Source organism: Simochromis diagramma, unplaced genomic scaffold (genome assembly GCF_900408965.1).
Source record: "Simochromis diagramma unplaced genomic scaffold, fSimDia1.1 OVJJ01000293.1, whole genome shotgun sequence".
NCBI classification, from domain to species: Eukaryota; Metazoa; Chordata; class Actinopteri; order Cichliformes; family Cichlidae; genus Simochromis; species Simochromis diagramma.
In genome coordinates this window covers 12,857,041-12,876,191 of record NW_024386801.1, presented here as the reverse complement: position 1 = coordinate 12,876,191, position 19,151 = coordinate 12,857,041, and the positions used below count along the sequence as shown (strand labels likewise).

Sequence of the window (19,151 nt, the reverse complement as noted above, 5' to 3'; positions counted from 1 at the left end):
AATGATAACTCTGGCAAGGATTTACCTCTGGCTGAAATCAAATACTGCGTTTTGGCTTACACTCAGCTGAAGTAAAACCATGTTCAGCTGAAAAATTAGGGGCAGGAATGATGGGAAAATAATAGTCACAGAGAACAAACTGCTTTTAAAACGTTTATTTACAGGTTAAGGTAAAGAATAAAACCACCCTATGTTTGGTTTCTGATAAGCAAAATTAGCTGTCAATCCAGCTCGAAAAAGAAAATCATGGTGCCACTTTCCAATTTCCACTTTAGTAAAACAGTAGTGCTGTAGATAACAGATAATATTTAATTTAAGCCAAAATAGGATCAAATAAAAAGACATCGTAAAAAATTTAAAATGCCAGAGAAATGCAAAAAGCAGAGGAAACCCTGGAATAAATTCTAATAAAGAGAAATGTTGACAAAATATTTACAGTTTTTTGTAAGAAGTTCCCTCTTGTTCATTGTGTCACCAAACTACCCCTGAGGTGGGCGACCCTCTGTGCCAGAGCAGCTCTGTTGAACCATCACTGATGACTGACAGTCGAGTTCAGCAGTCCTGACTTTACATTCGATTTAGAAGACTTCGTGAGGTCCCTCTGTAAGAAACAGTCCAAATTAATGTTTTCATATTTATAAAAAAAGAAAAAAAAGAAAAAAGATCAAAGGTAAAATATTTGTTTTCAACATGGTTTTCTCAAATGACAAATTAAGTAGATGTATTCACTTTGGAAACCTTTAACCTCATGATGACCAGATTTGAGTCATGTGGTGGAAAGTTTTAGCTGCAGCTCAGACAAATAAGTCATTGAAACTTTGGCATGACAGGATTTTTTTTTTTTGGGTTTTATTAGTTACAGCACAGGGCCGTAGCCATTTCAATATTTTTTTTCATAAGACCTAGTGTACTTTGACTATTTTAATTTATACATTCATTGTAGACAGATTCTTTTGGCTGTCCCTTTATTAACAGGGGGTTGCCTCAGTGGATGAATCAGTAACTTTGATTGTATGCCGGCTGCCCCTTCTGACGCAATCCCCCTGCCCGCTCTCCCAGTGGATGTGTCAAACACTATATATATACTTATATGTAAAAGGTGGTGGTTCGTGTAAATCTCAATACAAATAATCAACATTTTCTATATTAATTACTGCTGACTGTATGACGAAATTTGGAATAAATGTATTCAAACATTAAAAGATGGCAGACAGCTTTGTTTCTTAAAGTCTTGTCATCATGTTATAAATGATTTTTGTAGCTTTTTCTTTGCATCACAACTGCATAATGTGGGAATTTCATCTGCATTATAAAATACATGTACACCCACATAGCAAGAAATTAAATAAGTTGTACATTTGGTCGTAAACTTAAACTGTGAGCCAAATGTTTAGTCTTACAATAATCTTTACTACCGAGTTGACTAAACAGATGTAAAAACCCCATTTACCGCAAATTCCGAATAGGAGCCAGCAATAGAGTTAAAGGTGAAGGTGTGATCTTGAGTATCCTGAGACCTTAGTGGTGTGCCACTTGGAGTGTTTCTATTAAGGTGGGAGATATTTTCCTTGTTTCGCTCTAGCGCACGGGGTGCCTTTCCATGTCCAGGGGTTCGCAGGCCAAGACCCTACAATGAGACCAACTAGAATGATGATGTGTTTTGGCAAGCCCTTTCATTTTAAAGACTATATAGGACATTATGACAGATGAGCACTTTCACCGTGTCCAATATCTTGACATACAAAATAATGCATTTGATATTATGTATATTTATCTTAGTTAACAACACTGGACTTGACTAGTTGGGTAGAATGAAAAGTTATCAGTGTCAACGTCTGCATCATATTCAGGGCACACTAAACTCAAACGTTGACCAACATTGACTCTAGATACAAACTAATGTAAGAGGTTTTACCATTTCAATATGAAAATAATGATGATCAAACCTGTCTAAGATACTGAACAAACCAATGTAATCCTGATGGTTTGACTGTCAAAAACAACATGAAGCACAATACCTTGCTAGCAGACAACGGTGGTTTCTGGGTGGACGACAGGCACATGGTCCCACTGAGGCCTGAACTCAGGAAGCTGGTTGGAGTGGAGAAAGTTGAGGTGCCATTGAGCTGAGTGGACAGGGGACACAGGTGTTTCAGTCAGTGCTCATGTTTGACATTAACACAGTTACAGAAAAACCACAGAAATATCTACCCATTTACCTTTTTCATTTTTCCAGGTGTTGGAGTCCCTCCTATCCGCCTTTTAGACGGGGTTTTCACCATCGTTCCATACAGCATTTCCTCTTGCATCTGCTTAGTTTTCTTCATTTGCTATTTTCCAAAGAACAATGCATTTTAAAAAAATATTTAAAAAAAAAAAATGCACTGGCAAAACTACAAAACTACTGCTACAGGGAAGTGAAAGTCACGACAGAGTGTGTCACAGCAATAACCTCACATACCCTTTCAAGCTTCTCCTTCTCCTTTTCATTGTGGTGTTGATCCCACTGCTGCTGCACATAATCGAGGAATTTCTGTCCATTCACCAGAAAATCTTTGCCATGCTCCTGCTCCCAAGCGTCGATTTGGGCTTTCAGACTCTTTTCCAACTGAAAACAAGCATAAGTTTTTATGTTGTCACAAAAAGGGGCCTTATTACATTTACTTCTCTTATATGTACACTTTAAAAAAAAAAAAAAAAAAAAACCCAAACAGACACCACTGTGAAACAATACCAATACTTAATGAGAAGGGAGTCTAATGTGAGAATAATCCCTGTGAGCCAAAACTCAAGGCTTCAAACTGCACTCAACTGGTTTTTTAAAGACCGTGTGGGCCTGAAGTAAGGTAGGAAAGATTACATCCAGTCATCACGGACATAATGTCAGAGTAATTTTGAGCATTTAATGATTTGCTCTGAACTGTTCTTTTTCCAGAGAAAATCCCAAAGCAGTTGAACTCACACGATAAACAGTTGACCATAGACTGCAAGGCAGAAATGCAGGGCCACCCACCAGAGGCCCTTTGCTGCATGTGTCCCCTGACTAGGCTATCTAAATAAAGCCCATTTTGAACAGCAAAATGTGCATTTTTGGATTAGTAGAGCTCAGCCGATTCCCTTTTAACAGCTTCTGCACTGACAGTGGACTTTCAGATTACATCAATTTCTGAAATGCTTTTGATGAACAGACATATGCACCTGAACCAGAGAGTGACAGTCATTTAATATCCCCACCTGTTGGACAAAACCTGCAATACAGCAATGGAGTTTTGCTTCATCTCCTTTTATTTGCCAATTCATCCAATATGACATCTTTGAAATGTCTTCTAAGAGAATATCTTACAGGCTGGCATCTGTAATGCTATATTTACTGAAGCAGCATAGAAATTCTCACCTTAGGCAAACTTTTCTGTAGGTCAGTTCTCTGCTTCTCTTCTTTCAGAAGGTTCCCACCCCTGTTGTTGAATCTTGAAGGGTCATTAGCCTTTTTCTAAAAGGGGAAGCATACAGCCACATGTCACCATGCCCAGAGATAAGCATTTTAAAAGCTTCCACAAAAAACTTATAGAGACAGCACTCACGTCAAGCTCCAAGTACAACGTCCAGTTGTCCTGCCATTTAGTGACTCCCTCAAAGAGATCTTTGTGGTCCTCATAACACTTCTTCAAGGTCGTGATCTTAGCCTCATGTAGATTGAGGAGCTCTTCTGTGAAATCATCTGAGTAAAGAAAAGATGTACCAGAACAGTAACGCCCTCTGTGACCTTTGGTGCATATGTTTGAAATAAAGCAGTCGTTATTAAAACAGACATTCACCATCATGATATGGCGCAAAAGCTTGTTGCTGTTCGGGGCTGTAGAAACATTTATTCCATAGGAGGGCGATCTCTGCTCGGATGGCCTCAATGACACTTTGCATGCTCTGCATTTTCAGCACCTCTAGACGCTGGACCTCGGCCTGGAGCTGGAAACACAGGATACACATTATCAGAACCTTTTACGAGGGCTTAGAGGATCTGGGTGGAAAGTAAACAGACACATTATTTAAAATTATAAATCAAAAGGTAGGTTTGTACCGCTTCCATGTTTCTTTTCTTTGTGTTGATCATATGCTCTGAGAAAATTTCCCTGTCCTCTTGGGGAATCTGAAGCCGTTCCCAGAGCTCCTGGATCTTAGTGCGGTAACCTGAACAAAGGAGCTCATTCTCAGCCTTGCGGTTTTGCAACTGGAAGAAGAAGAAATCGCCCACGTTATTCTATGCAATACCGTAGATGGATCACATTAGAAAAGGAAAGATCAAACTCACTTGACCGAGGAGGAGTTTGAGAGCAGCAATGTTGTCATTCGACAGGCAAAATGCCTCTTCATCCTCACAAATCACATCAGTCTCAAAACTCGTCTCTGGCTGCTGCTCCAGATCATCCATGCATACAATGATCTCCTTTTTGATGCTCACAAATTCCTTGCGACGATGCTCCTGCAGTGACGAGACAGGTTACAAACCAAAAGCAAAAACTGTAATATTAAAGAAACAAACAGAAAATCAAAAACACCTTCTCTTTGGTGAGATCATCAACGTAGGCCCGATAGCTCTCTAGCTGTGTCAATGATGGAACAGAGTCCTGGTTGATGCAAAATGGGGTAGTGCACATAACATCACACAGCTCTCTGTCTTTGACAACGAGGCCTTTAAGCTCTTCCATTCTTTGCTTTTTGTGCTCCTTCATCACCTCCAGATGTGTGCGGCAGTTCTTCTCCATCTGCAACATGCTGCAGCCATCCTCCTCCTGCAAAGAAATCCAAAAGGTAAGGCCTAACACAGATCGTCTTGTTGGTTATAAAAAAAAAAACAAAAAAAACCAAAACACTCAGACACACTTCTCAAATGTAAATACCTCAAAAGGGGCCATCTGAAGCTCACTATACAAAATACTGAGTTCCTTGCGACAAGACTCTATACTTTTGAGTACTCGCTTCTTGAGCTCCTCTTCTTCTGCAATCATGAGGTCCAGCAAACCCTGAAGGCAAGAAAAACCAAAGAGGCAATTGTATGATTAGTCCTACAAGGCCAAAAGGTACCATAATGTACACCAGTGTCAGAACTCACTTTAATGTGCTTGTGAACATCATTGGTTCTTTGTAGGCGCTGCTCTTCAGGAATCCCTATCTCTTCCCAAATATCCTGCAACCTGACCAGGGCTCTGTTCAGGTAGGCAACAGACTCAGCGGCGTGGACTTCACTGGAAGAGAACCAGATCCTCAAGTTTGTTAAGATACACTTTACCACAAAAGTTGAGCAACTCCTTTGTTGCAGCAGTTCAAAAATAAGCTAAATACAAAAAAACAAAAAACATAACAAAATGGCATAAAAAAGTAGAAAGGTATACATTTCAATGAAATAAAATACAACATGACAACGCAATACAAGTAAAAATTTAATTTCATGAAGTAAAAATAAAGTTCAAGAGCTCATTAAACGGAAAAACGTATCCGCTCACAGGTTCAGGGTAACCGAGTGTAAAGTGTGGTGGATACTGTAATAAAATAAGCTGGTGTACACAGAGGTTACGGGTGTGTATTCGGGGCTAATTATCAAATCAGACAGGTTTCACTGGGTTTTTCCTGACTCAAAGTGGCCCTCGGGGTGGGGGGGGGGGGGGCGGCGGCCTGTACGTTAGCAGGACTTTGATATTTTAACTGGTGTTTCAATTACTCAAAATGTAAACAAAAAAGTATATTATTTTATACTACAGTAAGCCAGGGATTTTAAAACCAGACAGGAAACAGCTGTGTTAGCACCCGCAAAACCAGACGCAACAGCCCTTCCACCATCGACCGAGCAAACTAACATTTAAATAGTTGCAGACGGCGTAGCATATCCGTGGCATCCCTAATCCTAAATAATATGAGTGACCAAAAAAACCCAAACAGTAATGACAGCATAACCTAACGACTGCTCCGTCTCAATGTGTGAAACAGGCCGTGCGACCTTTCTCACAATTAACATTAAATGCTAAAGCTAATCAGCAAGTTTAGAACACAACTTACATAAACCGCTAAGAATTATATTTATATTCAGTACTAACCTCACTCTCATTTCGCCACCTCAGACAATTGAAATGTTTTAAAAAGAATCGTCCTGTTCCTGCAGACGGTCTTTTGACTCCTCAAATAAAAAAAATCTAGGTTAAAGTCAGTGTAGTTGCCAGACTGCCCGTTCGTTTGTCGAGTGCATTTGAAATTTGCACCGAAACAATGCTTGGACTCTGATTGGCCGGTGAAATGACGTCAGCGGAAATAGCTGTGGAGCGGAACCAGAGAACTTGTAAAATAAAAGCTTATGCTGTACGTGCAACTTCTCCCACTTGTCCAAACGCGGGGCTGCAGCAGTGTTCAGCAAGAGGTAAATGGGGATATATTGCTTTAATGATTCATACAAAAGTGTTTGAAATGTCTGCAACAAACAAAATAAAACAAAACAAAAAAAATAAAAGTCCTTCCTCTTAAATAGCCAGGTATAAGGACTATACTGACGAGTGAAGAAAAGGCTTTGTCCAAGGAAGGACGTTACATAGGTACAGACTAAATACACCTTTATAATTTACTCGCAGGTCATTTCGTAGCAACTATTGTGCTTAATCTTTTGCACGAAGAGTGTTGTTGCGTCATCTATTTAATTTACTATTCTAATGAGTTCTCTATCTTTCCAGAGAGGGACAGCTCTATTCTGCCTTTTTAACAAAGCTAGGAAAATTTTTATTTTAAGGAGTAAAACACATTTTTTGTTTGTTCAAAGACAGACCCAGAATAATTTGACAAAAATAGCAGAGCATTATATTTATTTACAGCATTCAGAAAATTACAATATGCATTTTTAAAACATTTATTTGCAGCTGTCACTGATCTTTTACTCTTAGTTTTGTTCTTATTCACCCATAATTTGAGTTTAAAATTAAGCTGTTTATATAGACATTAGCGAATGTCACAGATTACAAATAAATAAGGAAGGAAACATGGTAGAAAAACAAACTGAAATTGTAAATCTACAGACAAAATTTGAGTAGTTTAGCATGATTAAAGACAGAGTTTGTTCCCTTGTCATTGAGGGTACTGACGTGAATATAAGTTTCTCAACACATTCTCACTGAACTGGTAGGTTAGCTTCTTCTTCACTTTTTTAATCTCTCCGGTTTTACCATAGTTTCTCAGAGCTCGAGCCATTTTCTGGTAGGTCATTTTTTTGCGGTTTCCTTTCTGAATACCCCAGTGGTTCGCCAGGGCTTCCTTGTGTTTGGTGGAGAACTGGAAGATGCCCTTGTCCTGATCCACCCACCAGATACTCTCACTCATGTCGCCGTTTCTTAGCATGTCCAGGAGGAACTGGTACAGACGGATTTTCTTCTTGTTGTCTGGAGTGGAAAGTATAAGAATTGCTAAAGCAATTTTATTCAGTTTACAAGGTTTATGACTGAATGTAAGAAAAAAAAGAGGTTTGAAAATACCCACTAGTGTCTCTCCTGAAGGAAGAAGGGTTATGACCTTCATATTCATCCTCGCCCTCTGATACCTCAAGCGGTGGACTGATTCCTCTCTGGTCCTCCTCTGAGTAGTACTGTCCAGGTGAGGCCGAAGGCGGGTACTGGTAGCACAGGGGTGAGGTGTAATATGGGATCTTTAGGGGAAATTTAAAGCATGTTTATGCACAGAAGTGACAGACCGGGCAACATTTTTTGTTTTGCAGTTATTCATCACCTGACATTTTCATTTAAACTCAGTCATTGTGTTAAAAGAGGAAGTTGCCGTGCCAGAATTAGAATTCAGTGCTCAGCAGTACCCAACAGTGCAGATGACATTTCAGAGGAAATATCCCAGACTGTCCACATCATGTGCTGTATTTGTGTAGATAAAATCACATTATAATCTTCTAAATCCCCGATTCAGTTCACAGCAGCACAGTTTGTTTTCATTTCTTGGCAGCAGTTGAATGATTCTGAAAGTCAGGAGCACGTACAGTTTATATACACAGTTATGTGTGAAATGGCTAATCCATTTGTTGATTAATCTGTCAACTAAATATGTTCATTACAAGTGTGTAGTAGAAAAATACCAAATATTGTCTGGTCTTCTTGGCCAGTGATTCTGCTTGGAGTATAGAAAATTGTTATAGGCAATTTTCTGACATTATGTAGGCTTCATAGTGAACGTGACCCTTACATGAGGAACATTTTAATGTCAAATGAATCAGAGTAAAGTCAAATAATTTACTGTTACTTCAGACACGGCTGTGTTCAAGACAGTGAGAATAATTACCAAAGCTTTAGGGGTTTTTTTTGTTTTTTTTCTGAGTTTCTTTTAATGTTTGAGGTCTTTTTAAAGACTCCAGTAAATGTATTCTCCCTCAGGGAAGAAATAATGAGCAATCAGACTGATGTGAGTCACGCAGTGTAGTAACAGTTGAGTAAATGTTTTTTTCATCACTGCCTAACATCACTGCTGCATGTTAATACCTCAATCACAGTAAAACAAATAAAAAAAAAACCCAGCAGTACACTTAAAAGGATTTCTCTACTTTAGAATAGTAGCTTGAGCAGTGAGTGTATCCTAATAGAAGGGGGTTCATTACTTGTCAGGCCACTTGTCAGTAATTCAAATCACATCAATGGAAACTGTGTTTTTTCAAGCTACCATACATGGACTTACTTGTGGTGATGCAGACAGAGGAACGAGTGGAGGATCAAGTTGGAGGTACAGTGACTCACTGCCATAGCGGTAGGGTGGTATCAGCTGTGGGGGAGACACGGCCTGAAGCTCCGTGAGGGGATTCTCAAAGTCTGACGCCTGGACCCGCTCAGATTGGAAGGTCCATCTACGTTCTGAAAAGTGACCGAGGTTTAAGCACATGGCCGTATGATGAGTCACCTTCTAACACTGAAATCCAGTCTACTAACCATCGCAAATCTCCCCCACACCGGTGAGGTAAGGGTACAGCTCCACAGACGGTCGATAGTTCTCTGCCTCATTTGCAATAACCTCCTCTGAAGCCTTTTGGGGGGGAAATATGAGATGTTGTTTCTGAAAAATTAAAAGTTTGAGTCTCTTTGTCTTTCCAAAATGTTTTCAGATATGATTTTAGAAGAACATAAAACAGACAAAACAATCAAATCAGCTGAATAAAGCAGGAGTGCAGATTATATACTGGACTTTACCATATGTTAACGGTTAAAATGCAGTGAAATAAGTATATCCTGTTTAAACACAAACAAAAATCATCTTTGCAGACATTAATAACAAATAAAATACCACCTCCAGTGTCTTAAAGCTCTACTTTGGTCACTAGAATAACCTTCAAAAGTAACTGAAAACTCAATCTAACAGAAACCCACATGGAAAACAAAATACCTTCACGATGTCGCAAACTGAAATCAAAGCCTTATCTCCTGGTGTATGACATATACATGGTAAGAAAATCAAAAGAGATCCACTTACAGATGATATAACATAGCCATCCATCATGTAAACAAGGCTTCATGAGCTTCTTGGTTCTTTAAGCTTGTGGTAATTTTTAACTTTTTCTTATTGCTTCAGCGATAAATACGGAGTGTCGCCAGGCACTGACTGCAGCACGCAAATGGGAACTGAAAGTGAGAAATAAGCTGGAACATATACAGTCTGCATTCATATCCAGTTGCTAGATTCATATGGTGAGTTAGTTCCTGATGGCCATACACCATGTTTACATGCATTTATTAAGAGTCTAAAGTCCAGTGTGCTTTTTTTGTGTGTTATAGCACACTCTGAGTGCAAAACATCTCCACATGTCTGTGAAAACATTCACACCCTTAAAGAAGACGCAGTGAGAGGAGAAGGTTATCGCATATTAAATGACGAGCCCTTCCCTGCTTCAACTCTTCTCTCTCATCAGTTCAACTGATGTGATTAGAGAGACATTAACTCTAATCTTTGCACTCATTCCTAACATGATTAAACTTAAAGATAATGCGACACTTATTTCATTTAACACATCATAATTGAAGAGGAAAGCAGGCTTTATGAGATTCTAACTCTCAATTACAATGAGTATGATTTATTCACACTGGAATTTTTTAATCGCTACTGCAGGCAGCAGTCGAAACCAAAAGTGAAGTTTGGACCAGGCTTGTTCCTCTTTTTGTTTGGCATTATGGTTTCAATTGAGGAAGTTCTGACCATGAGATGAAACCAGTGAAAAAAAGACGGAAAGAGCTGGACTCACTTTGTCCCTGTAACTTGTCTACGTTTTTATACATACAACACTGAGATTTTTATAACCACCTTCTGACTTTTTTTTCTGGCATGGAGGTGGATTTTTATGACTTCTTTTAAAATAATCGAATGAGTCAAACATTATTACGCTGTGCTTTGACATCTTTGCCTCTGTTTAATGGAAACTTACCAGAGGCAGTCTGCTGGCTGTGATGAAACTGTTTCCTGTGAGCACACCACAGGGAGAAAAGCAGGTTGTTTGTCTGCATTTTTGTGTTTCACGGAACACATCAGCTGAGGTGCCTTGAGACATGGTCTATTAAAAGACGGCAAAGGTTCCTTTATTTTGTTTAACCCCAGAAAATCGTGTTTATGACGACTGCAAACCGTGACCCACGGTGCGTAAAGTGCAGGTCTGGGGGTGCTTTCAAATATTTGCTCTGTCTCCATCTACTGGAAAGAAACGTTGAACTGGCCAGTATCTAGGCTAGACTGAGTTCAGAGGCATAGAGGAGACAACCAAAATAGCACATCGAGGCCCAAATCTATTTATCCTCCGCCCCCGAATATGGCTCTTTTAGGGGATGCTTGACAAATTAGAGAAATGAGGGCTTCGCCGATTTATCAGCATTTCCGATTTCCAAGTATTGCCAAATTTCCTCCCCACCTTAGACACTGACAGCAGCAGCAGCCAGGAGCGGAGTCCCGCTGTCCCGTGGAAATATCACGGCACCGAGGCGAGATACGCATGGAACATGGCTGCTATGAGGACTTTAACCGTGGCAGGTCTGTTTTTGGCTTTTTGCGCTTTGGGACTGATCGCGGTGGCGATCAGCACCGACAACTGGTACGAGACTGACGCCAGGAGGCACCGGGAACGCTGCAAGAATTACTCAAACAAAAGAAACGACCCCGGCTACATTTACATCTCCAACAACAACCTTCCGCTTCGGATGCTGCCAAAGGAGAAAAACGTTGAAAGAAAGGGCTCCAGTGTCAGCGGCGAAATGCTGCTGCGGGCTAAGCGGCACTTCTTGCCTCCTGCCCCGGCAATGGAGTCTCTCTGCAGTCGGCATTTCAACTCCACCGTCACCGGACTGTGGAGAAAGTGCCACAGAGAAGGGTTTGACTTGGAGACGGAAGATTTGATCTTTAAAGGTTTGGTGTCGGGCTTCGTGTTTTTGTGCTGTAACGTGTTTGTTTCGGAAGCTTTGTGTCGAGTGACAGGCGCTGTCGGTAACAATACTTTGTGCACGAATGCGCTATCCAAGGTGCTGATGCTGCGCAAAGACCCTCGAGGCCTACGCAGTATCGCACGGAGTACAGTTACAATGCGATCGACGTGCTGTTTTTTCTCTCTCGCCCCAGCACAAAAGGGCAGCCTGTAGTAACAGAAGCCTCGGGATGCGTACAATAAGCTACTCCACAGTGGTGTGGGTGGATGGGTGGGCGGTGGTGGTGCGGGGGGGCTGGGTGCGTATTTTTGGGAGGTGGGGGGTGGCAGGAGCGAGCCTTGTGATATCCTCTTCATCTCGTCTCAGTGCTAATGTGAGACATCCTTTTTGTGTTGTTTACATCCACAGGATTGGTTCCACGCTGCACTCCAATAAAATACTACTACTCATCATCAGAGCTCCCCAGAAATCTGCCAATCAATCTGACGAAGACAATAAGGCAGGATGAGTGGCACGCGCTTCGTGAGTTACCTTTTTTTTAATCTGATGAATTAATGTAGAAAAACTGAGCACGCCCCCTGACATACACGGTGTTTTCTGCTGTGCCTTTTTTTTTGCAGATCTCCAGAGGATGACTGCCAGTTTCATAGGAATGGCCATATCCATCATCATGTTCGGCTGGATCATAGGCGCTCTGGGCTGCTGTCAAGACCACGATCTGATGCAGTATGTCGCCGGACTTCTCTTCCTCATGGGAGGTAAGAAGTTCTTTACATAAAGAGCACTGCCCCGACTCACCGCAGAGGGGCGGTGTGGTCTTTATTAACCGTGGCGCATCAAAACGGGGGGATCAAATCGGGTTGCTGACTTGTTTCATCCTCGCTCTCTGGCAGGGACGTGCTGCATAATCTCCCTTTGCACGTGTGTGGCCGGAATCAACTTTGAACTGTCCCGCTATCCGCGCTACATGTTTGGCATACCAGAGGACATCAGTCATGGTTACGGCTGGTCCATGTTTTGTGCGTGGGGTGGACTGGGCCTCACGTTGCTGGCTGGCTTCCTGTGCACACTCGCTCCCTCCCTCTACCCCCCACAGGCCAGTGCGGTGCACAAGCCCAGACAGGAGAACGGCTGTGTGTGACAGGCCGCGGGCATACCAAACAGACACCTGTCTCATCTGTGAAACAGTGACGAGCCCTGTTCCAGAGACAGCTTCACCCAGGGACTCAGAGAGAAGAGAAAGCCTTCACTTAGCCAGGCACAGAGAAAGCATGGGACACTTGCTCGCACTCACATGGGAAATGATAAAGAGGTGACATTTGACTGAAGACGGTTTCAGTTCCTCTGGTGCTTTTTGATTTTTTTCTTCTGTCCCTCTTTATGAATAAACTGTTGAGTGTCATTGCTTGCTCTTCAAGAGGAGAATATAACAATTTCTTCTTGTAAAATCTGCTAGTTTGAGAAGAAAAACAGAATAAAAAAGAGAAAAAGATGCACTGGCAGGAGGTCAATAGCACAACTTTCAAATGGGAACTGAAGATCAAACCACGGACTTGTAATTCACATTTCAAAGGGCAACTGTGTATCATTATGTACCCATTCAAAACAAGATATGTACATGTACTTTATGAATTGTATGTATGCAGATGCATTTGTGTTTATTCAAGGAAAAAAAAAAAAAGAGCATTAGACCAAACTGTGTTTGAGGGAAGTGTTTTGTTGTTCTTGAGGTCTTACCCCTGTCGGAATATTTTTGAAAAATAAAAGTATTTTTTCCTCCCCCCTCATGTAATGCACTGAACAGACATCATATAAAAAGAAACAAAAGCAAAAAAAACCTTTGTGGTTGTCTTATGTCTTAACACGTGTTCACTGTTATGCCAGCAGGCAGAAGAGGCCTGCTAACCGAGTCAAGGCGTTCACAGCATTGTTTTAAAACTGCAGCTGAATTTATTTCTCTTGGTGTTACGAGGAGCTGCTTGCAGGCCACTGTTTTATGCAACCACTTCTAAATGCTTAAATGCTTAAATGTCAGTGGCCAAAATGTGCGTCAGTGACCAAAACTGAGTGACAAAACTGACAGAAATAAATCAGTCCAAATTTAATAGAACATGAAAGTGAAGTAATTTTTTTTCCGCCTGCACGCTTCAGTGGAAATTCAATCTATGTTTATAAACAGCAGGGCCACATAAAATGAGGAATGTCCAGATAACTTCATCCAAAGCTCTCGGATCACAACATGCTGACAATTCACAGATTAACACACTGATGTTGCTGATAATTTTTCAAGGTTTTTTGTTTTCATGCGTACTAGTTTTAAGAAAAAAATTAATCTTTCTGACAGCTAATTCAAATATTGGCTTCACTCATTTCCTGAACTTTCGCTGCTCATCGGTGCTATTCTGTTGCTCAGATTGTGGCAATCTTCATCTGCAGTCTTCAAATAAATCCCTGTTGTTGATTAGGCACAGTGTTTGTTTACTTAAGGCACTGGAGATTTAAGTAAACAGACTCCATCATAAATGAACAAAATATATTTAGTGATAAAATCATTTGCCAGAGGATGCACAGACTCTCTTAGTGGACCGTTAATTCATTGCAAAGAGCTCCTTTTTATTCCGTTAACAGCCCCTGGAAACATGAAAACATTTTTCATGTAAACAAACAGTAGTCCTCTGTTGTAAATGTATCTAACTGTTCAAACGAATTGTGAAGACTGGTTTGTTTTGCAGTGTTACAGTGTCTGGTATCAATGATTCAAAGGACTGTGTGGTTAATGAGGAGGAATCATACATGTCCTACATGTGCCCACATCATTAAAAAGTCATCCGGTGTTGTAGGTGGTCTAATTATGCTACATACCCATGGCTTGTTGGCCAAAGTGCATTCAATTGCTTGAACTTTAAGTATGCTTTGCATTAAAAACCCCAACCCCAAAAGTGACTAATACCATGTCAGATAAGTGGAGTAAAAAGCGTGTATGCTTTTCTCTATATAAGGTCATATGGGACTCTGTGGAGTCTTGTGAAAAGAAAAGCTAAATGCAGCCCATGATTCAGTAGCTTGTAGCCAACTTTTCTTTACAGCGTGGCTTCAGTTCACTGAGGGACTCATTTATGCACAGCTCTCTTAAGGTCCTATCACAGCATTTCAAACAGGTTGAGGTCTGGACTTTGGGCCATTGCAACATCTTTGTTCAGCCATTCTGTTGAAGATTTGCTGCTGCGTTTGGGATCATCGACCTGTTACATGATGCAGTTTTACACCAAGCTTTAACTGTCAGACAGATGGCTTCACATTTGACTATACAGAAGAGTTCATTGTCGACTCATGACTGCAAAACAAACCTAAATCATCACTTTTCCACCACCGTGCTTGACAGTTAGTATTAAGTGTTCGCTCCAGGACGAGTGCTGTGTATTATGGCCAAGCATCTCCACTTTGGTCCTGTCTGTCCAAAGGAAATTGTTCCAGAAGCCTTTTGTTTTGTTCAGATGCAGTTTTGCAATCCAAAGCTGTGCCGTCATGTTTTTTTCAGAGAGAAGAGGCTTTCTCCTGGCAACCATTCCAAACAAACCACATTTGTTTTCCTGATTGTGATATTCATGAACTTTTACATTTAACATGCTAACTGAGGCCTGCAGAGTCTGAGATGTACCTCTTGTTTTGTTTTTGGCAGTTTCTCCGAGCATTGCACAGTCTGAGCTTGAAGTGTCTTGAAAGCTTTCCACATGTGAATAATCTTCCTCACTGTACAATGATGAACTTCAAATTGTTTGGAAATGGCCTCATAACTCATCTCAAATTGATGGGCAGGAACAGTTCTTGGTATTCCATTAACACCCACCTGAATGCTGCAGACATCAAACTGCCAAAACATCTGGTTTTACAAGGGTGCTCACACATACAGATGATTAATTAATCAAGTGCATTTAATTATTAGCACCTCACTGTGCCTTACTCTTTGAATTTCAATGGAAGCAGTAAGAGTGTACTTAGTTTCCCATAGGCCTGTATGCTGAAAGTAGCAAGGACTATTTACTAAAGTACAGTTTGAAGGCCATTGTACTTAAATGTTGGTATTTTATTCTTGTTTATACTAAAATATATTTTTGAAAAAAATATTGTACTTTCCATTTCTCATCAATTAAGTAATGACTTTACAAATATAAAAAAATAAGACAGACTGATATACATAAATAGTTATAGTTGCTCACCAGCTACTATAAAGTAAGGAATAAACTTTTCCACTTACACTTAATGCTTTTTCATTGCAATTAAGCAGTGAAAGAGGTCATCCGTCCCTTCCGAATGGGCTATTCTGCATTTTGTTTTCTTTAACAATACTTCCTATACTAAAGTTAATTTTAAATGTAGGATTTTTGCTTACATCCCTGCATACCACACTGGTATAAGTGTTTATTTTTTACTGAAGTTAAAGCTCTCACTTCTTTTCGTCTTTGACTTAGTTATGTTGTCTTGTTACATCAGCAACATTTGTTAAGGATGTAAATTAATTCTGCTCCTGAGTATGTGAAAGGGGGGGTTGGCCTTCAACACAGCAATCTGAAAAAAAATCTTATCTCAAGGTTCACTTTCCTGCTCTTTCAAGAGCTTTCACGGTCTTTAGCAGAAGGCAGACTTTGCTCAGTGGGAAATTTCTCTGTTGTCATGGAGCTGGTCCACTGAGATGTGTTAAAAAAACTTGAGAAGTTAAACAGTATCTCTATTTTTATTGAACAAGAACTCATTAAAAGAGCGTCAGATGCAGTTGAATCATATTAAAACTATCAGTCGTTTCATTGCAGTAATAATAACGGTAAGACTAGTAGCAGATGGAGCACTTAACAAATCTCTCCTTTCTAACAATAGCACCCCAGAGGCCTGTCATTTTCGGGTCAGAGTAGTTTCAGGTCGACTCTGGTCTGCATTCTTGACCTTTCTTTCTTTTTCTTAAGGAGAATAAATTCTTCAACAGCATGCTTAACGCTCGGGCAGTCATGCCTCTAAGCAGCGTGGATCTGAATCTAATCTTGCGGGAAAAAAATATTTTCCTATAGGTGGATTTATATCAGAGCCAAAAAAGACAAATTAACTATGATGGGCAGGTTGCTTATGAGAGGTTTTGCGAATAGCTCCACTTTTACTAACACAGTGGAAATTTTGTCCAAATATTTTAATCAAATCTTGGAGCCCTGTACTGTGCCCCTGGAAATTAAGAGCTGTATAGACATATAGGGTTTCTCAGGAGCTCCTGCAGCTCTGGGTTTTTGCTGTGCTGGTCTGCACTGTGCTAAGAAAGAAAGAGCTGTTTTTTTAAAAAGGGGTCCCTCAGGGGAAGCTGGACTGTGAGGAAAACCAGACAGAGGAAATCACACCCAGTTGCGCCCATTGCAGCCCATCTGGCTCACTCACATCTGCATAGACATTATCTCTGTTAACAAAAAAAAGTAAGAAAGAAAAAAAGTGGGCATGCTTGTAGCTGTTACTTTGTGGTTGTTGCAGACGTTGGCTGGAATAAGAACATTTTACGGTAGTCAGAGAAAGAAAATACAGAGATTACCACCAAAGGCATTTGTGATATTAAATCCAAGGCACTTCAAATGAAGACTGCCTAACAGATGTGTTTATGTGTGACCCTGTTAGCCAGGGTTAATACTTATTTTGGAAATTCAAAACAATTTTCCATCCATAAACAGTGTCTCTGAAATAAACTCAAGAGCAAAACAGGGCTTTTTTTATAGGCATATAAACAACTTGCCAGTTAAAAGCCTATTTTTAGTAAAAATGACATAATCCAAAACAGCTCAGAGTTTAAACACAGTAACATCTCATGTCAACCTCGAACTGTGTGGATTATGACAGACAAAAGACTAGATAATGATGACAGTGACGGCCTTTGAAGAAGCATATTTCATACTCGAGCAGATTACTTCCAGATGGAAGTGGGAGGCAGTGACAGACTTCAGACGCCAATTAACCACGGCCACTTGAAGGGACAGTCGAGCCTGCCACTTGTAGTGCCAACAGCAAACACGGTGATGTCAAGACATGAGGGAGGAGGAGGGTCACATGAAAGTGATGAAAGTGAAAAAAATTACAATTTCAAAGATTTCGAGGTCTTATTGCACATCGCAAATTTTAAAGGATGGGAGACGTCTCACATTGGTCTCAGGGCAAGTAGGAAAAGCATGAAAAAGAAAATACCTGAAAGTCCTGATGTGGTGAGAAGAATGAAGAACATTTTGTCTTGAAAGAAAGGGAGAAATATCAGATATTTAATATTTATTTGATCAGTTATGACAACCTAACAGCGTGAACAGCATAGTTAAAATCATACAGAGTTACATATTTTACTGACAATAAATCCATGTTGGGGGAGGGGGGGGGGGGGTTGTTTTCACACGCTCTCTTCTGGATAAGATTTCTCCTCTGGGGTGGCACTGAGGGTTCCCTGCAGACATAACTTATGCCCACATTTCTTTGTTCCCTCCTGATTCAGAGGAATGTGCTAATATTTCTGTTAGAGCTCCTTCAGTGACACAGCTCCAAGGAATGGGAACAACCAAAGGTCAGAGAAGTTCAAATGCTTAAGAAGGATATTCATAAGCCACAATAAACTTTCCAGTTGGTTAATGAACTGGAGCGTCCTCGCTCTCTCTTTTTCTCAGTCTCTCGCTCTCTCTTTCATACACACATACACAAACACACACTTAAAGCTACCACAGCCCCACTAAGAACCAGCATTAAGATACTCAGTCTTTAGGCGGCTCAGCCTGGTACCGTGACTGCGAATGATGAGAGACAGCAGTTCATGTTTATCTTTCAGGCCCAGCGAGATGTCGGTGGTTTCCTTCAGAGCGTCCCTAACGTCACCCACTTGCTTCACCACATGCCCGTTCAGCTGTTGCTCTTCCCTTAGCTCAGTCTCTTGACTTTGTTTAAACTTCACCTCCAGCTCCACCAGGGACTTGTCCACGTTTGAAAAAGCCTCGCCGATCTGGGAGATTTCCCGCCGGAGGAACTTTCCGTAGCTGTCCTCTCCGTCCAGATCCTGGGCCACAGTCCGGCCGATGCCCTCGAGCAGGCGCGCCGAGTCCTCCGCCTTCAGCTTCGTGAGGACGAAGTCCTCCCTCACCACAGAGTCACTGTCCTCTAAGGCCGCGCATGGATACACGTCTGAAAATTTAAACAGCATCTGGCACTTCTCGGGATCTTCTGTCTCCTCGTAATCTCCATCCGGGACGAAGAAGTGATGGAAAGTGCCATTGGAGATCTCGGGCTGCAGGGGCCCAGTGTAGACTGCCGAGCAAACTGGCAGAGATGTGACGATGATGAGCAGCAGTGGGACGGGATCCATCATGCACCTCCTTTCTCTCTCCAGCGAACAGCATCTGGACTGGCAGCCGGATTCAGCGCGCAGTTTTCATCCCGACTCATATTACACAGTCCCCCGTCACCTAAAAGGCGCAGACTGCCTGTTTTAAGGCAGAAGGGCCCCTCTGTGGTGGCTCCAGAGTCAGGCAAAGCGCGCAGCACCAGTGCAGAGTCATGCGGCTGATCTTTGAGCGTCTGTGTTTCCGACCGCAGAATTGTAAGGCATGGTTCACAGCAGAAAAATATCTTTGGGTGGAAAATAAGCATTCCGTCAGTCATATCTAGAATAAGTGGTTTTTCTACAGCCTGTTTTGTGCATTATGCTCTATGATTTACAAATATAACCTCGTATTTAAC

General features: G+C 41.1%; 4 protein-coding genes across 8 annotated transcripts; 1 reads left to right on the top strand and 3 right to left on the bottom strand.

Moving 5' to 3' along the window:
* Positions 1 to 140: 140 nt before the first annotated feature.
* LOC120730504 (protein regulator of cytokinesis 1-like) lies at positions 141 to 6,266 on the bottom strand. Of its 3 annotated transcripts, none has more exons than XM_040026937.1 (14): positions 6,087 to 6,266; positions 5,108 to 5,240; positions 4,896 to 5,018; positions 4,554 to 4,787; positions 4,307 to 4,477; positions 4,076 to 4,225; positions 3,816 to 3,963; positions 3,582 to 3,718; positions 3,395 to 3,490; positions 2,462 to 2,608; positions 2,220 to 2,330; positions 2,019 to 2,126; positions 1,451 to 1,627; positions 141 to 601 (listed from the first exon to the last, which is right to left on the bottom strand). In XM_040026937.1, the coding sequence occupies exons 1-14, from the start codon at positions 6,095 to 6,097 to the stop codon at positions 530 to 532; spliced, it is 1,818 nt and encodes a 605-aa protein (XP_039882871.1). In that variant the 5' UTR covers positions 6,098 to 6,266; the 3' UTR covers positions 141 to 529. The 3 variants fall into 3 exon arrangements, with proteins under 3 accessions (XP_039882871.1, XP_039882872.1, XP_039882873.1); XM_040026938.1 differs by having other exon boundaries at positions 1,518 to 1,627; positions 6,087 to 6,265; XM_040026939.1 differs by lacking the exon at positions 1,451 to 1,627.
* A 542-nt stretch (positions 6,267 to 6,808) lies between these two features.
* On the bottom strand, positions 6,809 to 9,654 carry spi1a (Spi-1 proto-oncogene a). 3 transcript variants are annotated; one of them, XM_040026975.1, is made up of 5 exons: positions 9,487 to 9,654; positions 8,949 to 9,072; positions 8,701 to 8,873; positions 7,507 to 7,639; positions 6,809 to 7,409 (listed from the first exon to the last, which is right to left on the bottom strand). In XM_040026975.1, exons 1-5 carry the CDS (start codon positions 9,511 to 9,513, stop codon positions 7,099 to 7,101), a joined length of 768 nt encoding a protein of 255 aa, XP_039882909.1. In that variant the 5' UTR covers positions 9,514 to 9,654; the 3' UTR covers positions 6,809 to 7,098. The 3 variants fall into 3 exon arrangements, with proteins under 3 accessions (XP_039882909.1, XP_039882906.1, XP_039882907.1); XM_040026972.1 differs by having other exon boundaries at positions 7,507 to 7,672; positions 9,487 to 9,651; XM_040026973.1 differs by having other exon boundaries at positions 7,507 to 7,672; positions 8,949 to 9,042; positions 9,487 to 9,651.
* An 892-nt stretch (positions 9,655 to 10,546) lies between these two features.
* On the top strand, positions 10,547 to 13,229 carry tmem276a (transmembrane protein 276a). The gene is made up of 4 exons (XM_040026971.1): positions 10,547 to 11,400; positions 11,826 to 11,939; positions 12,038 to 12,175; positions 12,311 to 13,229. The coding sequence occupies exons 1-4, from the start codon at positions 10,998 to 11,000 to the stop codon at positions 12,556 to 12,558; spliced, it is 903 nt and encodes a 300-aa protein (XP_039882905.1). The 5' UTR covers positions 10,547 to 10,997; the 3' UTR covers positions 12,559 to 13,229.
* A 4,458-nt stretch (positions 13,230 to 17,687) lies between these two features.
* fibina (fin bud initiation factor a) lies at positions 17,688 to 18,921 on the bottom strand. The gene has a single exon (XM_040026977.1). It carries the CDS (start codon positions 18,778 to 18,780, stop codon positions 18,151 to 18,153), a length of 630 nt encoding a protein of 209 aa, XP_039882911.1. The 5' UTR covers positions 18,781 to 18,921; the 3' UTR covers positions 17,688 to 18,150.
* Positions 18,922 to 19,151: the final 230 nt, after the last annotated feature.